Source organism: Sorex araneus, chromosome 1 (genome assembly GCF_027595985.1).
Source record: "Sorex araneus isolate mSorAra2 chromosome 1, mSorAra2.pri, whole genome shotgun sequence".
NCBI classification, from domain to species: domain Eukaryota; kingdom Metazoa; phylum Chordata; class Mammalia; order Eulipotyphla; family Soricidae; genus Sorex; species Sorex araneus.
Window position 1 is genome coordinate 98,737,850 of NC_073302.1, and position 22,110 is coordinate 98,759,959.

Sequence of the window (22,110 nt, forward strand, 5' to 3'; positions counted from 1 at the left end):
GAGAGTTTCCGAAGACAGGTGTCTGTGGCTTTCTCACTCTCGGCATTCTTCGCACAGACATGGAGGTGCTGAACCAGTCGATCGTATTCTTCGTCGATGTTGTCAAGGACGGCATCTTCCCACATTGCCACAATAGTGCCAAAGAGCTCCCAGTTGGTGGTCATTCTGGGAGTTGTCTTCTTAGACTTAAATTTTGCAGACTTTTCTCCCTGCTCTGTGAAGTAGAATTTCTCATGAAGGAGACGGTGGTTCGATCCCGTTTTGGAATTTTGGCACATCAGCAACATTGGTCAGGAAAAACCTTCGATTGAATATGATGTGGTCAATTTCGTTGTGGAACTGTCCACCAGGAGTCTTCCATGTCCAGCGTTTATATTCGGCCTTCTGGAACTGTGAGTTACCATGGATGGTCTTGGTCGACATGATGAATTCAGATAGTCTCTCACCCTGATCGTTCCATTCTAGGCCATGTGTCCCAATGTGGAGTTCTTCGGGCGATCTTCTCAGACCTATCTTGGCATTAAAATCACCAACAATGATCTTGTAGAAGGTGTGGTCTTCTTTATAGAACTTCTCCAGTTCCATGTAGAACCTCTCAATTTCTTCTTCATTGTACTTGGAAGTTGGTGTTGGTTTCACCTGTCACCGAAAGAGCCCCCAATATGGCAGCCTTAAGAAAGATTAGCAAAGAGAGTCTGAAAAAATCTTGGGGATGAACTAGACTGCCAAAACGAAGAAAGACTAAGATGATTGTCTGTACTTTCAACGCACGGTCACTGACATCAGAAGCATCCATCGAGGACCTGATGGTGCAAGCGCAGAAGATCAAGTATGACATCATTGGTCTGACCGAAATGAGGAGACATCAATCACATCACGCCATTTTCGACACTGGAGAAGAATTGTTCCTCAGAACATGCGACAACAGAGGCTTTGGTGGCGTTGGTGTCCTTGTCAACAGAAACTTGGCCATGAGCATTGATTCATTTGAAGGCCTAACAACCCGAATTGGACAATTACGCTTGAATAGATGTGGCTCACTGCCTGCAGTTTCTATCTTCATCGTCTATGCACCAACTTCCAACTACAATGAAGAAGAAATTGAGAGGTTCTACATGGAACTGGAGAAGTTAAGTAAAGCATTATATAAAAAATAGTCACTGAAATCTATGTGGCTAATGACCTTTGTATTCATAAGGTGAATGAATGCTGTGTTATTAGTGCATACATTTTTGGTTTTTTATTTATTTTATTTTATTGAATGAATGAATGCTGTGTTATTAGTGCATACATTTTATTTATTTATTTATTTATTTATTTATTTATTTATTTATTTATTTATTTTATTGAATCATCAAAGCATAGTTACAAGCTTTCATGCTTGGGTTACAGTCACACAATGATCAAACACCTATCCCTCGACCAGTGCACATTCCCCACCACCAATATCATACTTTTAAGAAGAAATTTAAGCAGGAATTTAAGACAGAATCCTTATGGGACAGGAGACATAGACAGCATGTAAGGCATTTGCCTTGCATGTGGCTGACCTGGGTTTGATTCCCAGCATCCCATATGGTCCCCCAAACACTACCAGGAGTAATTCCTAAGTGTATGAGCCAGGAGTAACCTCTGTGCATTGCAGGGTGTGACCCAAAAAGCAAAAAATAAAAAAAGAATGCTTTCACTGAGGCAAATATTCCATTACTACCTCAGTAAGCATATCTATTTTTAATTAAAATGGCATACACCTCAGTATGCTCTATTTAAACATTTGCAAAATTTCTATAGTACTTTTCACCCTTTTTCGTTTGTCTTTTTGACCACATCCAATGGTGCTGAAGGCTTACTCCTAACTCTGTGCTCAGAAATCACTCCTGGAAGTGCTCAGGGGACCGTATGAGGTATAGTGTTGGATATTATTGGTTTGTCCTGCTCCCCTTGCCACTAGGAGCTTAGGTTTATCAGTCACACCCATCAAAGTGCTCACGAGTCACTCCCATTCCTTTGTTTATCTATAACCACTTCTACCAGTTCATCTGCTCTTCCTCTAATCAAACTGTTAATTTGTAAGGTCAGACCTTGCTAGGACAGTGTAAGTTAATATTGTCTTTAAGTTAATATTGTCTTTCTCCTCTCTTATGTCTTTTGAATAGCTTACTTTAAAACAATATCCTTTTTGTATGGACAAAGAAAGACATTTATTAATATGCTTTGGTAACATGGGATTTAATTGGCTTCAAATATTATTCATTCCTGGGCATCTGCTTTCTTGACTTAAGCCTCAGCTGCCCTTACTTCCTAGCACCCTCAAAAGCAGGGTCCCAACGAGGGACGGGACAGACCCAGGGCAAGCGGTGAGTTGTGTGCTACCCTGGCATCGAGATGGGCCTGGCCAAAGCGCTTAATGGTTAACTATATGTTAAGAGCTTGGTCATGGGCTTGTCATGTCATGATCTAAAAGCAACAAGGAGACTAGGGCCCTGCTAAGGCTAGGAAAGACTAATCTGGCCTGAGCGCTCTAGTCTGAGATGGAGGTGACCCCCAGAGAGCAATTCTATAAGCTTAATGCGTCTCTTGCTATGTCCTTACAAAATGATTTATAATATGAATAATTATAAGTTAGTTGGACAAAGAGAGGAGAAACACATCCATGGAATTCCACTCTTGGGCGGATGTCCTGCTGAGAGAGTTTCTGTCCTAGTGAAAGCATCCCCTAAGGGATAGAACTTTACCCCCTATTGACTGTAACCACTTGTGTAAGCCTGGCCCTCGGCATCCGGGGAGGATGTGGGGGATTTAAGGTAGCTGTATGAGGGGGCTGGGGGAGACTTCCAGTGGAGGCAGAGAGAGAGAATGAAGTAGCATGGGGGAGGAAGAAGCAGGAGGAGAATCAGAAGAGAATGGAGAAAGAAGTTTGGAATAAACTGCTGGGAGACCAACCATCTTGGTTCCTTCCTTCACCTGCCTCATCATCGCCATCAACCTTCCTGGTGTGGCGCCCCTTTCCCTTTTGTGTTTTTGTGTTTTTACACAGTATAGAAGATTAAAACTAGGTCAGCTGCACACCATTGGACAAGCAAGTCAAAACAGAGATAAACAGATAGGACTACCTTTAACTGAGATGCTTCTGTACCTCAAAAGATACAGTGACCAGAATACAAAGACAGTTTACAGAATGGGAAAGGATATTCACCCAATACCCATCTGATAAAGGGTTGATATCAAGGATTTACAAAATATTGGTTGAACTTCACAAGAAGAAAACATCCAACCCCATAAGAAAATGGGGTGATGAAATGAACAGAAACTTTCTCAAAGAAGAAATATGAATGGCCAAAAGGCACATGAAAAAATGCTCCTTATTACTAATCATCAGGGATATGCAGATCAAAACAACAATGGGATATCACCTCACACCACAGAGATGCACACATCCGAAAGAACAAAAGCAACCAGTGTTGGCATGGATGTGGGGAGAAAAGGACTCTCCTTGACTGCTGGTGGGAATGCCAACTGGCTCAGCCCTTTTGGAAAACAGTATGGACATGGACACTTCTCAAAAAATTACAAATTGAGTTCCCATTTGACCCAGCATTACCACTTCTGGGAATATATCCTGGAGAGGCAAAAAGGTATAGTAGAAATGACATCTGTATTTGTATGTTCATTGCAGCACTGTTTACAATAGCCGGAATCTGGAAAAAACTAAAAAAATCTAGTGCTGAGAACAGATGATTGGTTAAAGAAACTTTGATACATCTACACAATGGAATAGTATGCAGATTTTAGAAAAGATGAAGTAATGAAATTTGCATATAGGTGTATCAACATGTAAAGTTTCATGTTAAGTGAAATGAGTCAGAAAGAGAGGGATAAACATAGAAGTATTGCACTTATTTGTTGAATATAAAGTAACAGAATGGGAGACTAACACCCAAGAACAGTAGAGATAAGTATCAGGAGGATTATTCCACAGCTTAGAAGTTGGCCTCACATGCTGGGGTAAAATGCAGCTCAGATACAGAAGGGGCCACCAAATAAAGAGTGCTAAGAGGGCCCATTCCAGATGGGAGATGTGGGCTGAAAGTAGTCTACAGACCTAATATGATGGCCTCTTAATACCTCTACTGCAAACCACAACACCCAAAAGGAGAGAGAGCAAAAGGGAATTCTCTGCCACAGAGGCGGGGTGTGGTGGGGACAGGATGGGGTGGTGTGGTGGGAGGGATGCTGGGACCATTGGTGGTGGAAAATGGGCACTGATGGAGCAATGGTTACTTGAGCATTGTATGACTGAAACACAAGCACAAAAATTTGTAAGTTTGTAACTGTACCTCATGGTGATTCACTAATAAAAAATTTAAAAAAAAGGTCAGCTGTGTATAAGGCAAGTGCCCTGACCATTATACTATTTCTCTGGCTCTGAGTACTTGTCACCTTTTAATATACTATATAATTTGTACATATATTTATATAATTATACTATGTAATTATACTATATAATTACTTATAATTTGCTATATATTATATTACATTATCTCTATATGTTCCACATAATTATAAGTTCCTTTGAGAATACAAAGCGATATTCAGTAACAATATTGCAAACCACAGTGTCTAAAAGAAAAAAAGAGAGAGAGAATAGAGAAAGAGATAAGAAAATTGTCTGCCACAGAGGTAGGCTGTGGGGGCAGAGCGGGGGGTATGGGTGGGAGGGAAACTGGAGACATTGGTGGCTTGAAATGTGTGTGGGTGAAGCGACGGGTGATGGGACATTGTATTACTGAAACTCAATCATGAACAACTTTGAAACTTGTATCTCATGGTGATTCAATTAAAATTATATTAAGAATAAAACTGAAAAGACTTCAAATAGAGAGACAATTATATTCATATATATCTGCATATTGTATTCAACATAAAGGTAGTGAAATATTATGATATACAGGTAATACATGATTTGGCTAGCCAAAAGCTTTTCCATACTGAGGCTAAAGATTTGCCAAATCAACCATATTGAGTTTTCAGCCAATATCATTATATTTAACTTGGATAAATCAGTCAGTGTATAATCTAGGGGATTTGAATGGAATTTAATAGTTTAGTGATAATTCCATTACAAAGCTCCTTTCATTTCCACTTTTGATATTTTTCAAGAGATGTACAATATAAGAAATATGAATGTAGGGACTAGAAAGTGGTACAGCAACTAGGGTGCTTGCTTTGCATGTGGCCACCGTAGGCTTGATCCCTAGTACGCAGAGGGTCTCTGAGTCCCCCCAGAAGTGGTTCTGAGTGAGAGCAGGAGTAATCCTGGAGAACTGCTTGGTTAGTCAAGTTAATCAAGTTAGTTTTCAAAAATACCGAGATTATAAGTAACAGAAACTGCAATGGACTTTAGCATGCTAGATGTCAATTAGAAATTACATGGTCAGAGAAATGGCACGTCAGTGCCCGGTCAAGTCCAACCTCGATGAATAGCTCTGCAGCCAGAGCCCTTCCTTATTGTTCTGCATTGAATCCAGATGTCCAAGCCTTTATTCTCCCACACAGCTCAGCCCAAATGGGTGCACCAAACAAAGGGTGTGATGTGATCAGATGGCTGTCCAACATTGCACCTGAGAGATGCATACTAGCCAGAAAGAATACTTGCAGGCAAGGAGATCTGCGTAGCACATCCCAGTGTACCAATCAGATATGTCTTACTGTAAAGTGCTACTGAAGGGGGAGTGAAATACAAATACAAGTGAAAGGAATGATGGAATCTAAATGAGGAATAAATGATCTCTTCTGAAAAATAGCATTCTTTTTCAAATAATGTTAAAAAGTAAGGCATGTATCTCTAAAATTCTTTTTTAACACATATATAGTGGTACAAAACTGCTTATTAAATTAAAATATGTATAACATGCTATAAACTGCATTCAGTATAACTTAAACATCTGATAAACAATTTTTCAATGCCAGTATAAAAATGAAGGAGTGTGTTGTGTTTTTAAAAATTAATTTAGAGGACTGAAACAATGGTAGTGGATGTAGGGCATTTGCCTTCCATGTGGCTGACCTGGGTTCAATCCCCAGCATCCGATACAATGCCCCATGCACCACTGAGAGTAATTTCTAAGGCAGAGCCATGAGTAACTCCTAAGCATCGGCCCAAACAACAAAAACAAAACAAAATTTATTTAGAAAGCAGTTGGGAAAGGGATATTTACGAGAATACTTATGAGTCTTAGATTGAGATATTTTAAAATTATGCATGGTTACAGTAGTCACATGAACCTGACCCCCACTGCAGTATAATACCTGACCCTTCTTTCTTACCTGCTGCTTATGAATACCCCTTAAGCTACTCTGTGATTATACCTCAGTGAGAATATGTTTTGCTGCTGAACCACATTCCAAGCCCTCATTGAGGACCTCTTGTCTTGTAATGCCTGAACTCTTTCAAGCTGTGTACAGTGATGTGTATGGTAAATTATTTACTGGAGAGCATTTCTATAGTTTCATGCCACTCTAAATTAGAAAAATATTTTTGAAGTGACTATTTAGTTCAGACTGGAGCGATAGCACAGAGGGTAGGGCGTTTGCCTTGCACTCAGCTGACCTGGGTTCAATTCCTCCATCCCTCTCGGAGAGCCCAGCAAGCTACTGAGAGTATCCCGCCTGCATGGCAGAGCCTGGCAAGCTACCCATGGCATATTTAACATGCCAAAAACAGTAACAACAAGCCTCACAATGGAAACATTACTGGTGTTCGCTCAAGCAAATCGATGAAAAATGGGACGACAGTGCTACAGTGCTATTATTTAGTTCATATGTCATTAACCCATGTAACTGCCTTCTCAATTCAAGTTGATTTCTCCCTTAAATCTCTTACCTAAAAAAAAAAATCTCTTATCTGAGAATCATACCTTATCAGCACTTTTGAGTTCTCTTGCCTCTGTCTTTCAAAGATCTGAAGAAATCCTCATATAGAGAAAATTCCACCTCCCCGAGTTTAAGTTTTGTATTAAATCATTCACGATCTCTACAGGGTGACCTAGTATATGTTAACTATGCACGAACTGAAGACTTCTTTAAACTTGAGCGGGACATGAAAATCAGTTGCTCTGGGAAGATTGTGATTGCCAGATATGGAAAAATTTTCAGAGGAAATAAGGTAAAACTCATATTGTTTTCTATTTCCTTAAATAGAAAAAGTCATATTGAATCTCACATATGTAATACTATATCCTTAAAATTTTCAGAGGGACCAGGATTCTCTCATATTCTCTTATACCTTTTAAGAAAGACACATTTACTTGAATGTAGAGAGGAGCATTATATTGGGCCACTGTAATTAAGTCAAAGTAGAAATTCTGAAAGATGAGCAGATTTTTCAGTGCCTGAAAATTGTATCTGTGGTCTGCAAAGGCACATGTGCTGAATTTGTTATCAATCTTTAATATCTTTGTTTAAAGATACTATCTTTGAAACGTTTTACTAATTCAACACTCAGGGTTTGCTTCTGTCTTTATGCTCCAGAGTATTCCTGGCAGTGCTTAGGGAGGTCTGTGTGGTACTGGAAAGCAAATTGGGCTTGGCTGCAGGCAGCAAAAGTGCCATCAACTCTGTTCTAACTCTTCCAGTACAAAACTGATTTTAATACGTATAGTTATTGATAGCAAGAGAAAAAGATTATTTTGTAGTTTAAGTATTACTACTACTTGCCTTGCTAATTTTCAGTTTTTTTGTGGGAAACTAAACACACACACACACACACACACACACGCACACACGCACACATGCACACAAAACACAAAACATTGCTTTTTAGCCATGGAAGGCAGGCACCTGGCTTGTGGAGATGTTGCTTATTGTGCCTCTGGACTGGTGTGTTGTTCATCTAGACCAATGGAAGAAACAAGGAAACTCATTACCACTAAAATGGAAATTTTTCAAATTTCCCTCAGGACTACCCAAACCCTAGAAACTCATCTTTAGAACACAATAAAAATTAAACAATTAAACATTAATTAAAGTTGCCTTTCTATGAGACATACTTTGTTCTAGGTCTAATGATTAAACATTGAAGGGTAAAGCCACGTAGCCTTATGTGACAATCCGGTGGATCCTGGTGTCACCTGTCTCCTGGGCACGGCTAGTGCCTAACGAGACCCAGATCTGGAATCCCCAGAAGGCATTCTTGGACCTGCTGAGCACTGCTTGCGAACTCTCCCCTCTCTCAAAATTACCAAATGAAGAAGAACTAACTTGGACTAAGAAAGACATGTTTTTCAGGTTAGAAATGCTGAGTTGGCAGGGGCCAAAGGAATCATTTTGTACTCAGACCCTGCTGATTCCTCTGCCCCTGGAGTGGCACCCTATCCAGATGGGTGGAGTCTTCCTGGAGCTGGTGTTCAGCGTGGAAATGTCTTAACCCTTAATGGTGCAGGGGATCCTCTTACGCCTGGTTACCCAGCAAATGGTGAGTTCTAGGCCTACAATCGTGCACAACTTAATGACATTTTAAAGTTAGTTTGTGGAAAGATTTGCTTTAACATACCAAAAAATATCTTTTTTTTAAAGAGATAAACAATTTAATTCAATAAAACACCTTCCATACACCTATACACACACAAACTTTCAGGTAATAAACTCGATCCCAAGAATATTTTGTGCAAGCTCCAATAAAGCAAACTTTTGGCAAATGCAATAAACAGAAAACAAGGAAGACAAATATGTAATATAAAAGACAAAAGGCACTCTAAAATGCCATTGCAGGGAGAATTAAGATGTTATAAAATATTTATGTGCAACATTAGTTCAAAACTACAGGTTGTTTGGAGACCAGTGGCATGTATTGGCAATTCCATTCATCCTCTTTTATTCCTGAAAAAGGGTTTCCTGGTAGATAACAATTAAGCAGTCACCTCCTGTCTTTTATGTGATAAGCCACACTCAAAAGCAGCCCTTATAAATTAGGACAATTATGAAAAGTAGAGACTTGGGAAAGACAGCAAAGGGCAAATATCCCTTCCAGCAGAAGACGCCTACTCGGAAGGCACAAGAGTGCTGATCAAATCATTTCTCCTCACTTTTGTGTGATTTAAATAAATGGAAGGTGCACGGATACCCAAAAGCTATGTACTGTGCTTTTGAAGGCTGGTTCCATTTCATCCTGCCATCCCTGGTCAATTCAGAGGGCCTCACAAATCATTCCCAGGGCCAGCTCTGTGAATTATCTATGACTCTATTGATGCAGGAGTTGGGAGCAAATACAAGTACCCTTGTATAGTTCTAGTTTTGGAGGGGGGAAAATACATCTTCACCCCTACGGCCCCCATACTCTACCTGCTTCCAGAGCCAAATGTTTCCCAGGCTTGTCAGTGTAATTTATGCTCTGCACAGCCCCTCCTGGCCACTCCCATATTGGCCCTCTAAAAATCTCCGAGAACAGGATGAAATTGTCACATATAGGACCAGAAAGTCAGGCTTGAGAACTGGGAGTTAATCTGTTGAATGACCTATTGGGCTGAGCTCTTGCTTTGCATGTGGGAGGCCCATATTTGATCCTCAATACCACATGGCTTCCTGAGCAATGCCAGGATTGATCCCTGAAATACAGAGCCAAGAGTATCCCCTAAAGACTACTAGGTGTGACCCAAATCGCTCCACCAAAAAAAACACCATAGAGTCATGCCACAAAACAAGAGAAACAAAAAGAAATGGATAAATTTCTGGATTCCTACAATCTCCCAAGACCAAACCAAGAAGACTTGGAATACCTGAACAGACCCATTAATATAAAGGAACTTGAAACTGTAATCAAAAGTCTTCCCAAAAACAAAAGCCCAGGCCCAGATGGTTTCACTAGCGAATGCTTCCAAACATTTAAAGAGGACCTGTTGCCAGTTCTCTTCAAGCTTTTCCAGGAAATCAAAAAAACAGGAATTCTCCCCAAAAATATCTTTTTAAAAGTCTTTTTGCACCTACAAATTAAAGATAGATAGATAGATAGATAGATAGATAGATAGATAGATAGATAGATAGATGAAATAAGCTTATGAATATCTTTCAACAGAATACATGAATCGTACTAATTTGGGATGTAAGTGCAAGAGCCTCATGTCTGCTCAATTCAAATTTTTCTTTTCAAATAAGTAAAAAGTGGGTCTATATGTCAGAGCAGTTTTTATTGCTGAGGAATGCCCATCCCCACAACTTAACTGTTTGACAGTGTTAGCTTTTCATGAGTGTTCCTTAAATCTCAGTCCTTCGCCTACACTGAAGATCCTCTAAGCCTCATGGTACTCTCATTCCTACTCTGAGTGGCGAAGGTGAGACTTAAGGCCACACTCTGCCCCAGAGCTGAGTAACACTGTTGGGAGCTGAACTTCACCCACGGGCTGCTGGCTCCTGAGTCCCAGGACAGTCTGACTGCTCGAGTGTTTCACTGGGAGCACATCATCAACAGCCGGAGGTCATTTATTTGTAACATATTTACAGTTTTAATGCCACATGCAAAAATGTGTGCTCACTTTTAAAAATGAATTAAGACTTAATATGCACATAAGATAGGTTGCCAAAGTATTTCTGTCATTTTATATTTGTTCATCTGTTTGTTTCTACAAATTATAAATTCCTCTACAACTTGAGGTATATGGGATTTTTAAATATTTAAATCTTTAAATTTTTAAATCTTCAAATCTTTTTAGAACATAGTACACTGTCATAGATGAGATTTTTGGGTTTTTGTAGACAGTTCTAAACATAAACTGTACTTATTTTTCTTTTTTATTCCAATATGTAAAAATGCAATTATACTAGCTATATTTGCTAGTGTTAGTTAAACAAAGCTAAAATTGTGAATATAAAATGAGATTAACTGGAATATTTCAGTGGACTGTCAAATATAAATTATGGCACTTATGAGCGATCATATTATTCTTGAGTCTTGCTATTTTTATTATAGGATAGTTCTAAATATGAAAATAGAGATATTGGGCTGTAGCAGTAGGACAATGGGTAGGGCATTTGCCTTTCATGCAACTAACCCTGGTTTGATTCCGGGCATCACAAATGGTCCCCAACCCACCAGAAGTGATTCCTGAGTGCAGAGCCAGGGATAATCCCCGAGCATTTCCAGATGTGTCTAACAACAACCAAAAAAATGAGATAAGTAACCCATTTTGTAAACCTTGTTTATTTATTCACTCCCTTTTTTGTTATTTATCTAGAGAAGTTTATAGCAAATCACACCTAACATGTCATCATAAGCAGAATAAGATTTCACAAATTACCTACAGTATTATTAGAAGCTTTAAAATATTTACGAGGTTAGTTAAATAGCTCTTACTTTTCTTAAATCTTAAGAATTCGCAGAATATGTATACATAATTTCATGGTGAAATTTTCAAGCAATAAAATGCCAGATTTTCAAAGCAGAACTTTTTAATTGTTTTTTATTTTAATTTTTTTTTTTTTTTTTTTGCTTTTTGGTTCACCCTGGAGATATTCAGGGGGTATTCCTGGTTCCGCATTCAGGAATTCCTCCTGGTGGTGTTCAGGGGATGACATGTGGTCCCGGGGACGGAACCCGGGTGGGCTGTGTGCGAGGCTAGCACTATCCCCTGCACTATTGCTTTGGCCCGACAGCGTACCTTTGAGACTGGGAATGCTGCTCATCAGCAAAGCTCTGCCTGCTTCTGTGAAGTCAATCCCCAGCTCTGATAAAGTAGATAAATAAACAAATAACTGAATACAACTGAATACAAACAAGAGAATGTGTTTAATGTGACTTACAAAGAACCTTTTGAAAAGTGTTGAATCTCTATTATACCTTTGTTGACTTTTTTCCAGAATATGCTTATAGGCGGGAAATCACAGAAGCTGTTGGTCTTCCAAGTATTCCTGTTCACCCAATTGGTTACCACGACGCACATAAGCTGCTCGAGTGAGTTTGTGAAAAACAGATGACTCCGTGGGTAACTCTCTACCGCATTGATGCTTCTCTGTCATTTTTCATTAGTGACATGCTTTGAGATGGATGAGCAGTTTCTCCCCCACTTTGTGGAATAATGACTTTTTTACTTCTCCTTCTCCCCTCATTGGACTGGAGTGATAACACAGTGGTAGGGCGTTCACCTTGCACGCGGCCCACCTGGGTTCGATTCCTCTGCCCCTCTTGGAGAGCCTGGCAGGGCAGAGCCTGGCAAGCTACCCCTGGTGTATTTGATATGCCAAAAACAGTAACAACAAGTCTCACAATGCAGACATTACTGGTGCCTCTTGAGAGGACAGTGCTACAGTGATCCCCTCATTGTTGAAATTTCTTCGAGTTTCTTGATGCTGGAACTATTCTTCTTTTCTGCCTACCATATTTCATCTATAAGTTTCAGTTAGTCCTTTTCCTTTGTAGAGTTCAGTTTCTTAGTCATGTTATTGCATCCCTAAGAAAATTATGACCTGGTGAAATGCCACGTTTTTGCAGGAAAGAGGTTGACGTCAGATAATTGGAGGCAGGGTCCCCATTTTTGAGACTGTTACCTGTGGGTTATAATTCAGGGTCAGTCACAAATTATGCAAGTATCATAGATTATGCTTAAGTATCATGGGTTTATACAAATATACATTTGTATAAACATATTTATAAAGCCTAAAAGTTCATGACATTTAAAGATTAAAGTTATCACAGTTTTATTGTAATAGCTATAATATCACTGTCACTGTCATCCCGTTGCTCATCAATTTGTCCAAGCGGGCACCAGTAACATCTCTCATGAAACTTATTGTTATTGTTACTGTTTCTGGCATATCCAATACGCCACGGGTAGCTTGCCAAGCTCTGCCATGCAGGCGCAATACTCTCGGTAGCTTGCCAGGCTCTCTGAGAGGGGCGGATTAATTGAACTCGAGTCAGCCACGTGAAAGGTGAATGCCCTACCCCTGTGCTATTGCTCCAAACCCTATAATAGCTATAATGAATAGGAAAATGTTCAATGATTAATAAGTAATTAAGAACATTATTATATTAGTCCGTTAAACCATTAAATTACATGATGCGCAATAATATTTAATAACGTCTACAATTTGGCTTTCCTGGTTAACTAGACCATTATTAGTTGTGCCTTGTGTACTAGAATTAGTTAAACGAATAAATTACAAATATATTTTATCTCATGTATTGAAGTCAGATTCTGTAAGACATTTTGTAAATGCAATCAGTATTAGTAATATGAATTCTACATAAAAGTGTAGCATAATTACAGAAAAATTTCAGAAGTACAGAAAAAACATAACCAAGTAAAATGAACAGAGGTGATGATATATACATGTATATATATACATATATATCACTTAGACAAATTTTGTTTCACCATACACTTTCTAAGTATAATGGAAGATCCTACATCATTGGAATATAGTCATAATTGTTAAAAATAATATTTTCCTTATGCTTCTCACTGTTAAAACTCACAATTGCACATTTTTCTTGGGAGTATGTTGTTTGCTTCTTAAATTCTCAGGTTCTCTCAATAGTGAGCAATTCATAGATGTTGCTTAGAACATAAAGTGTTTTATAAATTGGATATCATAAAATGAAATAAATTCATGAGAAGAACAGAAGAGGTATAAAATTGAAATTTTTATACCTCATTTTTGAATCAACAGAAAAAAATTGAAATTTTTTTCTGCTGACTCAAAAATGCTGAGAATCTAAATGAAAAAAATGATAAAATATGACATACTCAAATGAAATTACATTATTTGGATAGTAAATAAAGGAAATAGTATGTATGTTCTTTTATATTCTTCTTTGTTAATGTACGATTTTTGTTTTCCTATCCTAGTAACTACTAGGATTAAAATCATAGTAACAACAATAGTAATAACCACATGCATTACCATAAAAAAGCATGTAATATGCATAGACTGCTAATTTTGTTTTAGCAGTTACAAAAATGCTAAATGTTTCTTTTTAGCCAATTGATTTTCTTTTATTGAGTCACCATGTGGAAAGTTACAAAGTTTTCAAAGGTTTAAGTCTCAGTTATACAATGCTCGAACACCCATCCCTTCACCAGTGCACATATTTCACCACCAAGAATCACAGTATAGCTCCACCCCACCCCCCCACACCCCAGCCCCCCACCCCACCTGTGTAACTGATAAATTTCACTTTCATTTTGATTACATTCAATATTTCAACAAAACTCACTATTATTGTTTGGAGTTTCTCCCCCCTAAAGTCGGACCTGCTGAAAAGGAAGCATTTGATAATTTGTTTTCCATTGCTGAGAATGAAGAGATATGAGGTTGAGTGACCGCACTAGCGGCCTCATGTTTAACCAATTGATTTAATAAATAAATCTGTGCTAGTATTGTGGCACTCATTTCACAACTAAGAAAAAAGTTTAAAGAGTATCTGGAGCTCAAACTCACGTACAGACAGTTTTGTTAAATATGCTTCTCTACTCACTAATACAAAAATGTGTCAAATAGTCATCTGTTTTTATTATGACACTCATTCTTATGCTTCTTGGAATATTTTAATGGCTTTTTATTGCTCATATAATCAAGGTGAATTTATGTTATGATTTCTTTATTTCAGGTACCACAGTAAAAATATGAGTTGTAAATAAGCCTTATCCTCAAGGGGCTCACAGTTTAGCTCAGACTTTAAAAGAAATTGCAAGACAAGTGTCAATAATAAATTATTTTTTTGTTTTGTTTTGTTTATTTTTATTATTTTTTAAAATTTATTCTTTTATTGAATCACCATGTGGAAAGTTACAAAGTTGTCAGGTTTAAGTCTCAGTTAAACAATGCTCAAACACCCATCCCTTCACCAGTGCACATATTCCACCACCAAGAATCACAGTATACCTCCCCCTTCCCCCCACCTCCCCAGCACCCCACCCTGCATGTGTAACTGATAAATTTTACTTTACTTTCACTTTACTTTGATTACATTCAATATTTCAACAAAAAACTCACTATTATTGATTTGGAGTTTCTCCCCCCCTAAAGTCGACCTGCTGAAAAGAAAGCATTGGATAATTTGTTTTCCATTGCTGAGAATGAAGAGATATGAGGTCGAGAGGCCACACTAGCAGCCACACGGGTTTGGATTTCTGTATTTTAGTATTTTAGTAACTAAGTCCAGAGAAATATCTGCCAGAAATTGCATCATTGTAAGCTTATACCTCTCAGCTACTTTATATTCCACATATGAGTGCAATCTTTCTATGTCTGTTTCTTTCTTTCTGACTCATTTCACTCAGCATGATACTTTCCATGTTGATCCACTTATATGCAAATTTCATGACTTCATGTTTTCTGACAGCTATGTAGTATTCTGTTGTATAGATATACCAGAGTTTCTTTAACCAGTCATCTGTTTTTGGGAACTCTGTTTTTTTCCATATAGTGGCTATTGTAAACAGTGCGGCAATGAACATAAAAATGCAGATGTCATCTCTACTATACCTTTTTGCCTCTCCGGGATATATTCCCAGGAGTGGTATTGCTGGGTCAAATGAAAGCTCAATTTCTAACTTTTTGAGAATCATCCATATTGTTTTCCAAAAGGGCTGAACCAGTCGGCATTCCCACCAGCAGTGAAGGAGAGTCCCATTCTCCCCACATCCACACCAACACTGGTTGCTATTGTTTTTTTGGGATGTGGGCCAGTCTCTGTGGTGTGAGATGATATCTCATTGTTGTTTTGATCTGCATCTCTCTGATGATTAGTGATGTTGAACATTTTCTCATGTGCCTCTCAGCCATTCGGATTTCTTCTTTGGGAAAGTTTCTGTTCATTTCATCACGCCATTTTTTGACCGGGTTGGCAGTTTTCTTCTTGTGGAGTTCAACCAGTGCATTGTATATCCTTGTTATCAACCCTTTACCAGATGGGTACTGCGTAAATATCCTTTCCCATTCTGTAGATTGTCTTTGTATTTTGGTCACTGTTTCTTTTGAGGTGCAGAAGCTTCTTAGTTTGAGATAGTCCCATTTATTTATCTCTGTTTTCACTTGCTTGGCCAGTGGTGTGTCAGCTTTGAAGATACCGTTGGCTTCAATGTTGTAGAGGGTTTTGCCGACCTTGTCTTCAATGTACCTTAGGAATTCTGGTCTGATGTTGAGGTCTTTAATTCATTTTGATCTGACTTTTGTACAAGGTGATAGGTGGAGGTCTAAGCCCATTTTTTTGCATGTAGCTGTCCAGTTTTGCCAGCACAATTTGTTAAACATGCTTTCCTTGCTCCACTTCACATTTCTTGCTCCTTATCAAAGATTAGATGATCATATATTTGGGGGTGTGTGTCAGAGTATTCAATCCTGTTCCATTGGTCTGCAGCTCTGACTTTGTTCCAGTACCATGCTGTTTTTTTTGGAACAATAAGCCCCCAAGAATAGCTAAAGCAATTCTTGGGAAAAAGAAAATGGGAGAAATAAATTATTTTTTTCAAGTGAATTTACCCTCTCTTTTTTATATATATTTTAAAAAATACGCATTTACTGTTCAAAATTCAAAGTTTCCCTTTTACCTTTTTTACTCCAAATGCAATTAATATTAATTCAAAAATATCACTATAATAACGTTTTTGTATAATTAAGTATACATATATTCTTCTCAACTTGACTTTTGCAGCTGTTTTATACTTTATACTCTGCTGTTATGTGACTTGGTGCTTTTATGTGAAATTTTACTATATATAGAAACCTTTTAGTAAATTACTGAAAATTGGCCTATACTAGCATGCGACAGGGACGAATGGAGACGTTACTGGCTCCCGCTCAAACAATCAAAGGTCAACGGGATGACAAGTGATGAGAAGTGACAAGTGATACTGAAATTTATGTTTATTTGTCAAATTACCTTGTGAAATAAATTAAACATTTATTCAAGTGATAGTTAATTTTTGGTGGAGGAACCACAGCTGGTGGTTCTAGGGAGCTATCTCCATCTCAGTGCTTAAGGTACTGTGCTGTGCAGTGCTGGGGGCAAACAAACACGGGCTCCCTCGTGCAAAGTCCGCACTCCAGTTCTTGAGTCATCTGAGCTGCCTTGTAGGCATTTAAGAGCAGAATACCACTTATAATTAGTTTTCCACAAGAAGACAACCTTATCATTTGCTATAGATTTTCATTTACAGTGAATCCTAATTCAAGTAAAGCTATTTACAGAAGTTCAAATAGGTAGGCAAAGAAGAGTACTTGTCATAAACACAAATAACAATAAGCTATGAAACATGACCCGCTGCAAAGCCTGGGCTGCACAGGATAAGAGCAGACTTACAGAAAGAAACTGTAAATTAATGGTTTCCACTCTTTAAATTTGCCTTGAACCACTTTCTCCTCTCTGCTACTGTCTAGCAAAAGTACATCTATTTACATATCCAAATCAAGAAGCCAATCCATGCCTTTAATATTGTAATGACACGTATGTTTAGGTAGTACCATAGGAACTCTGCTATCCCATAAACATTATCCAATCTTTCTCAGTCTGCTCCTGAGATAAAATTCTAGATAATAGCATGTACCAGTTGGTCCATCTATGTCTTGAATTAAGAAAATAACATGAAACTTTTAGGTCAAATTCTTTTCTTTGCTGCTTCTTATTTCATAATGCATGAGTGAAAGTTCTTTGCAAAAGGATGCCCATATATATATTTGAGATATATTTATCAGTAGGAGGAATAATGGAAACTCCACTGAGTTTGACATCAGTGGTTTGTTTCTCAAAGCAGGCTCTGGAGAGCGTGTTTAACACTATTTACTCTAAGAAATTATTCACAGCATAAATCCTCATCAAATATGTGATTCTAAGCTACACTGCTTACCAGCAGCAAGTCTAAGCATGCTACCAATACTACCTGTTTGTGAAGTGGGGTAAGTAGTAGAATCTTCCTCTTAAGGCAGATACCAATCATTAACTGGCATCATTGTAGAAGGATTAACTGGTCACAGGCAAAGCCCAATCTAGTCTTCCTGACTCTGTAACTTCAGTTTTCCACTTTCAATGATGATGTTTTTCATGTTCAACAGGAAAATGGGTGGGTCAGCAGCACCAGAACAGAGCTGGAAAGGAAGCCTTCCTGTGCCTTACAATGTTGGACCAGGCTTCACTGGAAACTTTTCTACTCAGTTAAGAAATCTTTTTTTAAAAATTTTTTTACTGAATATTCCTGAGATAAACCATTACAAATCTGTTAATGATTAGATTTCATTCCTACAATGATCCACCACCCATCCCTCCACCAATTTACCAGTTTCCCAGCACCAATGTCCCCCATTTCCCTGCCACCAAGACCCAACACCCCACCCTCCGCCCCCAGCCTCCCTCTATTTTTGTGCATTATGCTTTGCAATATAGGTACTAAGAAGTCATTGTGTTTGTTCAGAACATTCAGTACTTTTATCAGGAAGGTAAGGCTAGAGTAGCTTTTAAACTGGGTGGCAGCTTTGGGGTGTGGACGTGACTGTTGAGGCTTCCAGAAGTATAGGGAGGTCAGACAAGAGGAAGCCTGGGGATTTCAGTTAGAAAACCCATATGCCCAGATTTTCAGAAGATTATATCTCAGTGAAGTCCATCCTGAGATGGTGGCGTCAGACCGGGGACATGGAGGTGATTTTGGATTGTTGAAGCAAGGGGCTGCTGGGGGCTCTGCTTGGGAGGGACATCAGGCCACCCGCCCACCTCCGATTTACCCCCGTCTGTTCAGCCTTACACGGGTTTGAGATTAATTGTGGCTTTTGATCTCTTTCAAGATTTATTTATGGGTCTCTGAAGCAAGGCCAGTAGAAGATTTTCTATGGAAGACACCATTTATTTTAACTCTTTAAGGAGAGGAAGTATTTAAAATAAAACTGTAGCAGGTGACTAAATAAGCAAACTATATCTAATACAATATGATACAAAACCACAGGTTAAAGATGGGAGTCCAGTGATACCATTACAATTGAGTAATTGACCGGTGTCATTCCTTCCTGCATGCACTGTGCATTTAGAAATGTTTCAAGCCATGATGTAAGTATTGAGGATGGTGAGTAGTAAACTGTTAATCAGTATTTTAAAGCATGCCTTTTATTATTTTGCATTAGAAAAGTCAAGATGCACATCCATTCCAACAATAAGGTAACAAGAATTTATAATGTCATAGGAACACTCAGAGGAGCAGTGGAACCAGGTAAATTAAGCACCTACTTATCAAGTATCAGTTTAATAACTCTTCTGTGCCACACGCTTCTTTGTGCACTGCGAATATAAAGCAAATGAAGCAGAGGAATTCTGCTTAATGATATCTACTTAAACAAAAAACATACTGAAATGTGAGACAAGTTTGTTCTCTGTTATGGGTTTTGAAGCAAGCCATATATTTAGGCAAGATAACCACAGTCAGCAAAGAACTACTTCACATGCTTCAGTTAAAGGCTCAAGGGAGGAGAGCCAAGTAGATATCCTTGTAAGGTGTGTTCTAGATTTTTTTAAATTATATTTTGCATGGATAATCATTTTAATAACTGCAACATCTATGTAAAAGATGGCACACAGAAAGTTTGGATAATTTTAAATTAATGTACCCTTTACATCATTTTGATTTCCACTGAGTTATATAGTTCATTGATAAACTATATGGAAACACAATTTGTGACAATTAATACATTTAATAAATAAATATGATTTGACATTTAATTTCTATCTATGTAGATATAAATTATTACTTCATTATGTTCTAGTTCTGTTGTATATTTCTCAACAAAAACCAACCAATTAAATTGTAATTTTTTTCTTACAGAGAGCCAAAACTTTCTTTAAGGCTTAAGAATATTGGCTTTATTCCAATGAGAACTAAACAACTATTTGTTGAATTTTATCAAGTTTATGCCAGCTCTCTGCTTACATTTGGGAAAAGGAGGACACAACTGTCCAAGAAACGCACAATTTGAGAGGGGTCCTGTGCATTTCAACGTGGCAAATGCTTTATTAGATATTGGTTCTAGGCAGGGACAGAAATTCCCTCTCCCCGTAGAAAATAGGAACAACTCGTGAAGCGGGAAAACATCTTTAGTAGGAGCACCTTTGGAGGGAGCAGGCAGTGGGAGGGTTAGTGTGTGTCCCTGGTGTCACCGATACTAGCAACACTGGAAATACCATGGTGAGTAAGCATTAGGGAAGTACTCACGGATCAAATATTGATGTGGATGAGGTGCATTCCATAATCATCATGACTGAAATAATTATGCTTTCTATGATATGTTTAAATATACTTTTATAACATACATATCTTCTTCATATATTAAAGTCAGATGGTAGTGTATTTATGAAATTTTTAGGGGCCTTGCTATCTGTCTTTGAAAACGTTCTTCATGCTTGTTCATTTACGGGCAACACCCAGAGGTGCTCTGGGTCTCCTCTCAGCTCTCTACTGGGGGTTACTCTGGACAGCATTTGGGGGACCATGTGACACCCAGGATTATACGCAGGCCTCCCACACACCATAAGCTTAGCCTGTTATCCTTCCAGTCCACTAGTGACCTGATTTTATATGTTATGAAAGTCATTTGACACTTTCTGTATTCTTTACCTCAAATATGTAAAACATTGATGCTTTTTAGACAGATATGTCATTCTTGGAGGTCACCGTGATGCATGGGTATTTGGTGGCATTGACCCTCAAAGTGGAGCAGCTGTTGTTCAAGAAATCGTGAGGAGTTTTGGGACACTGAAAAGAAAAGGTAAGTAAATGAGGCAATGGAGTGATCTCTCTGAGTTAAAGCTAAGTCCCAAAGGGGTATAGGTAGGGCCCTTGCATTGCATGGGTTCAATCCCTGGCATCCCATCTGATCCACTGAGAATTACCAAGAGTAATTCATGGTGCAGAACCAGGAGTAAGTCCTGAGCATTGCTGACAATGGCCCCCAAACAAAACAAACAAACCAAAAAATCCCCTATAAAATGAATACTAAAATATTGTCAGAGAGCTGAAGCAAAAGTATGGTGGGTTGCACTTGCCTTGCATGCGGCCAACTTGGGTTTGATCCCCGGAACTCCATAGGGTCCCCTGAGCCTGCCAGAAGTGATGCCTTATCAAGGAGCTAGGAGTCAGCACTGAGCATCATTGGTTGTGCCCCCTTAACACATATGCCGTTGGATAAAGTCATCCTGATCAGGGAACTGTGGGCGGAAGTTCTTTGTGTTCCAACAGTCTCATCACTGGAGATGAAGCTTACTTGGGCCTTACTGCCTAGTCGAAGTCTCTTGAAATTCAGTATCAGCTTTCTCACACTCCCAGCCAAGGCTCACTCTCCAGAATCCACGTTTATTGTCTTAATATCATTACTTCTTTTGTGTAAAGACCAAAGTAAAATTTTTTTATTTAACAAACTTTAATGCTTGCATTTCAGTCATACCCATCCCTCCACCAGTGCCCATTTTCCACCACCAGTGGTCCCAGCATCCCTCCCACCACCCCCACCCCATCCCCTCCACCCCACCCTGCCTCTGTGGCAGGGCATTCCCTTTTTCTCTCTTTCTCTCTTTGGGGTGTTGTGGTTTGCTATAGAGGTATTAAGTAGGCATCATGTTCAGTCTATAGTCTATTTTCAGGCCATATCTCCCATCCCTAGTGGGCCCACCTAGCATCCTTTGCTTGGTAAGACCAAAATAAAATTTTGCTCAAATGTTTGTCTTTAAAAATAATCACTACACATTGAGAGAAGACAGTGCACGTTGGTTACTGACACAGCTGATAAAGTGTCTGGTGCTCTACATGCAATATGGACTTTCAGCAACAGTGACAGAACCACAAGGGCAGGGAGACTGCACAGGGGCAAAGCCAACTGGTACATGGCCACTCCTAGCTCAGTCCCTAGCACTGCACAGCCCTCAGAGCACAGACCCAGGAATATCTACTGAGCTTTTGGTTGTGGATGTGACACAAATCAGCCCACTCCAAAAAAAGCAATAAAATTATCATACAAGAATGTATTGAATTTGTATGGTACTTATTTTCTCAGAGAAACAGTGTTTTCATGTGTGTTATCCATTGTCTTTTGTTATTGTTACCATAAGCCAAATAACAACCTTACAATTAGTTTGAAAGTTTTAAATAT

At 38.7% G+C, this 22,110-nt stretch overlaps 1 protein-coding gene across 4 annotated transcripts in view; it reads left to right on the forward strand.

Annotated features, from left to right (window-relative positions):
• FOLH1 (folate hydrolase 1) overlaps positions 1–22,110 on the forward strand; it is a 92,168-nt gene that overhangs the window by 14,530 nt on the left and 55,528 nt on the right. For all 4 annotated transcript variants that reach the window (XR_008627043.1, XM_055118691.1, XM_055118698.1 and 1 more), the window contains exons 5-10: positions 7,040–7,165; positions 8,287–8,473; positions 11,848–11,941; positions 18,043–18,141; positions 19,099–19,184; positions 20,614–20,733. Coding sequence is in view for 3 of the 4 variants with exons in the window: in XM_055118691.1 (XP_054974666.1) it covers positions 7,040–7,165; positions 8,287–8,473; positions 11,848–11,941; positions 18,043–18,141; positions 19,099–19,184; positions 20,614–20,733 (712 nt within the window). In the remaining variant the exon portion in view is untranslated. The remainder of the gene's footprint in view (positions 1–7,039; positions 7,166–8,286; positions 8,474–11,847; positions 11,942–18,042; positions 18,142–19,098; positions 19,185–20,613; positions 20,734–22,110) is intronic.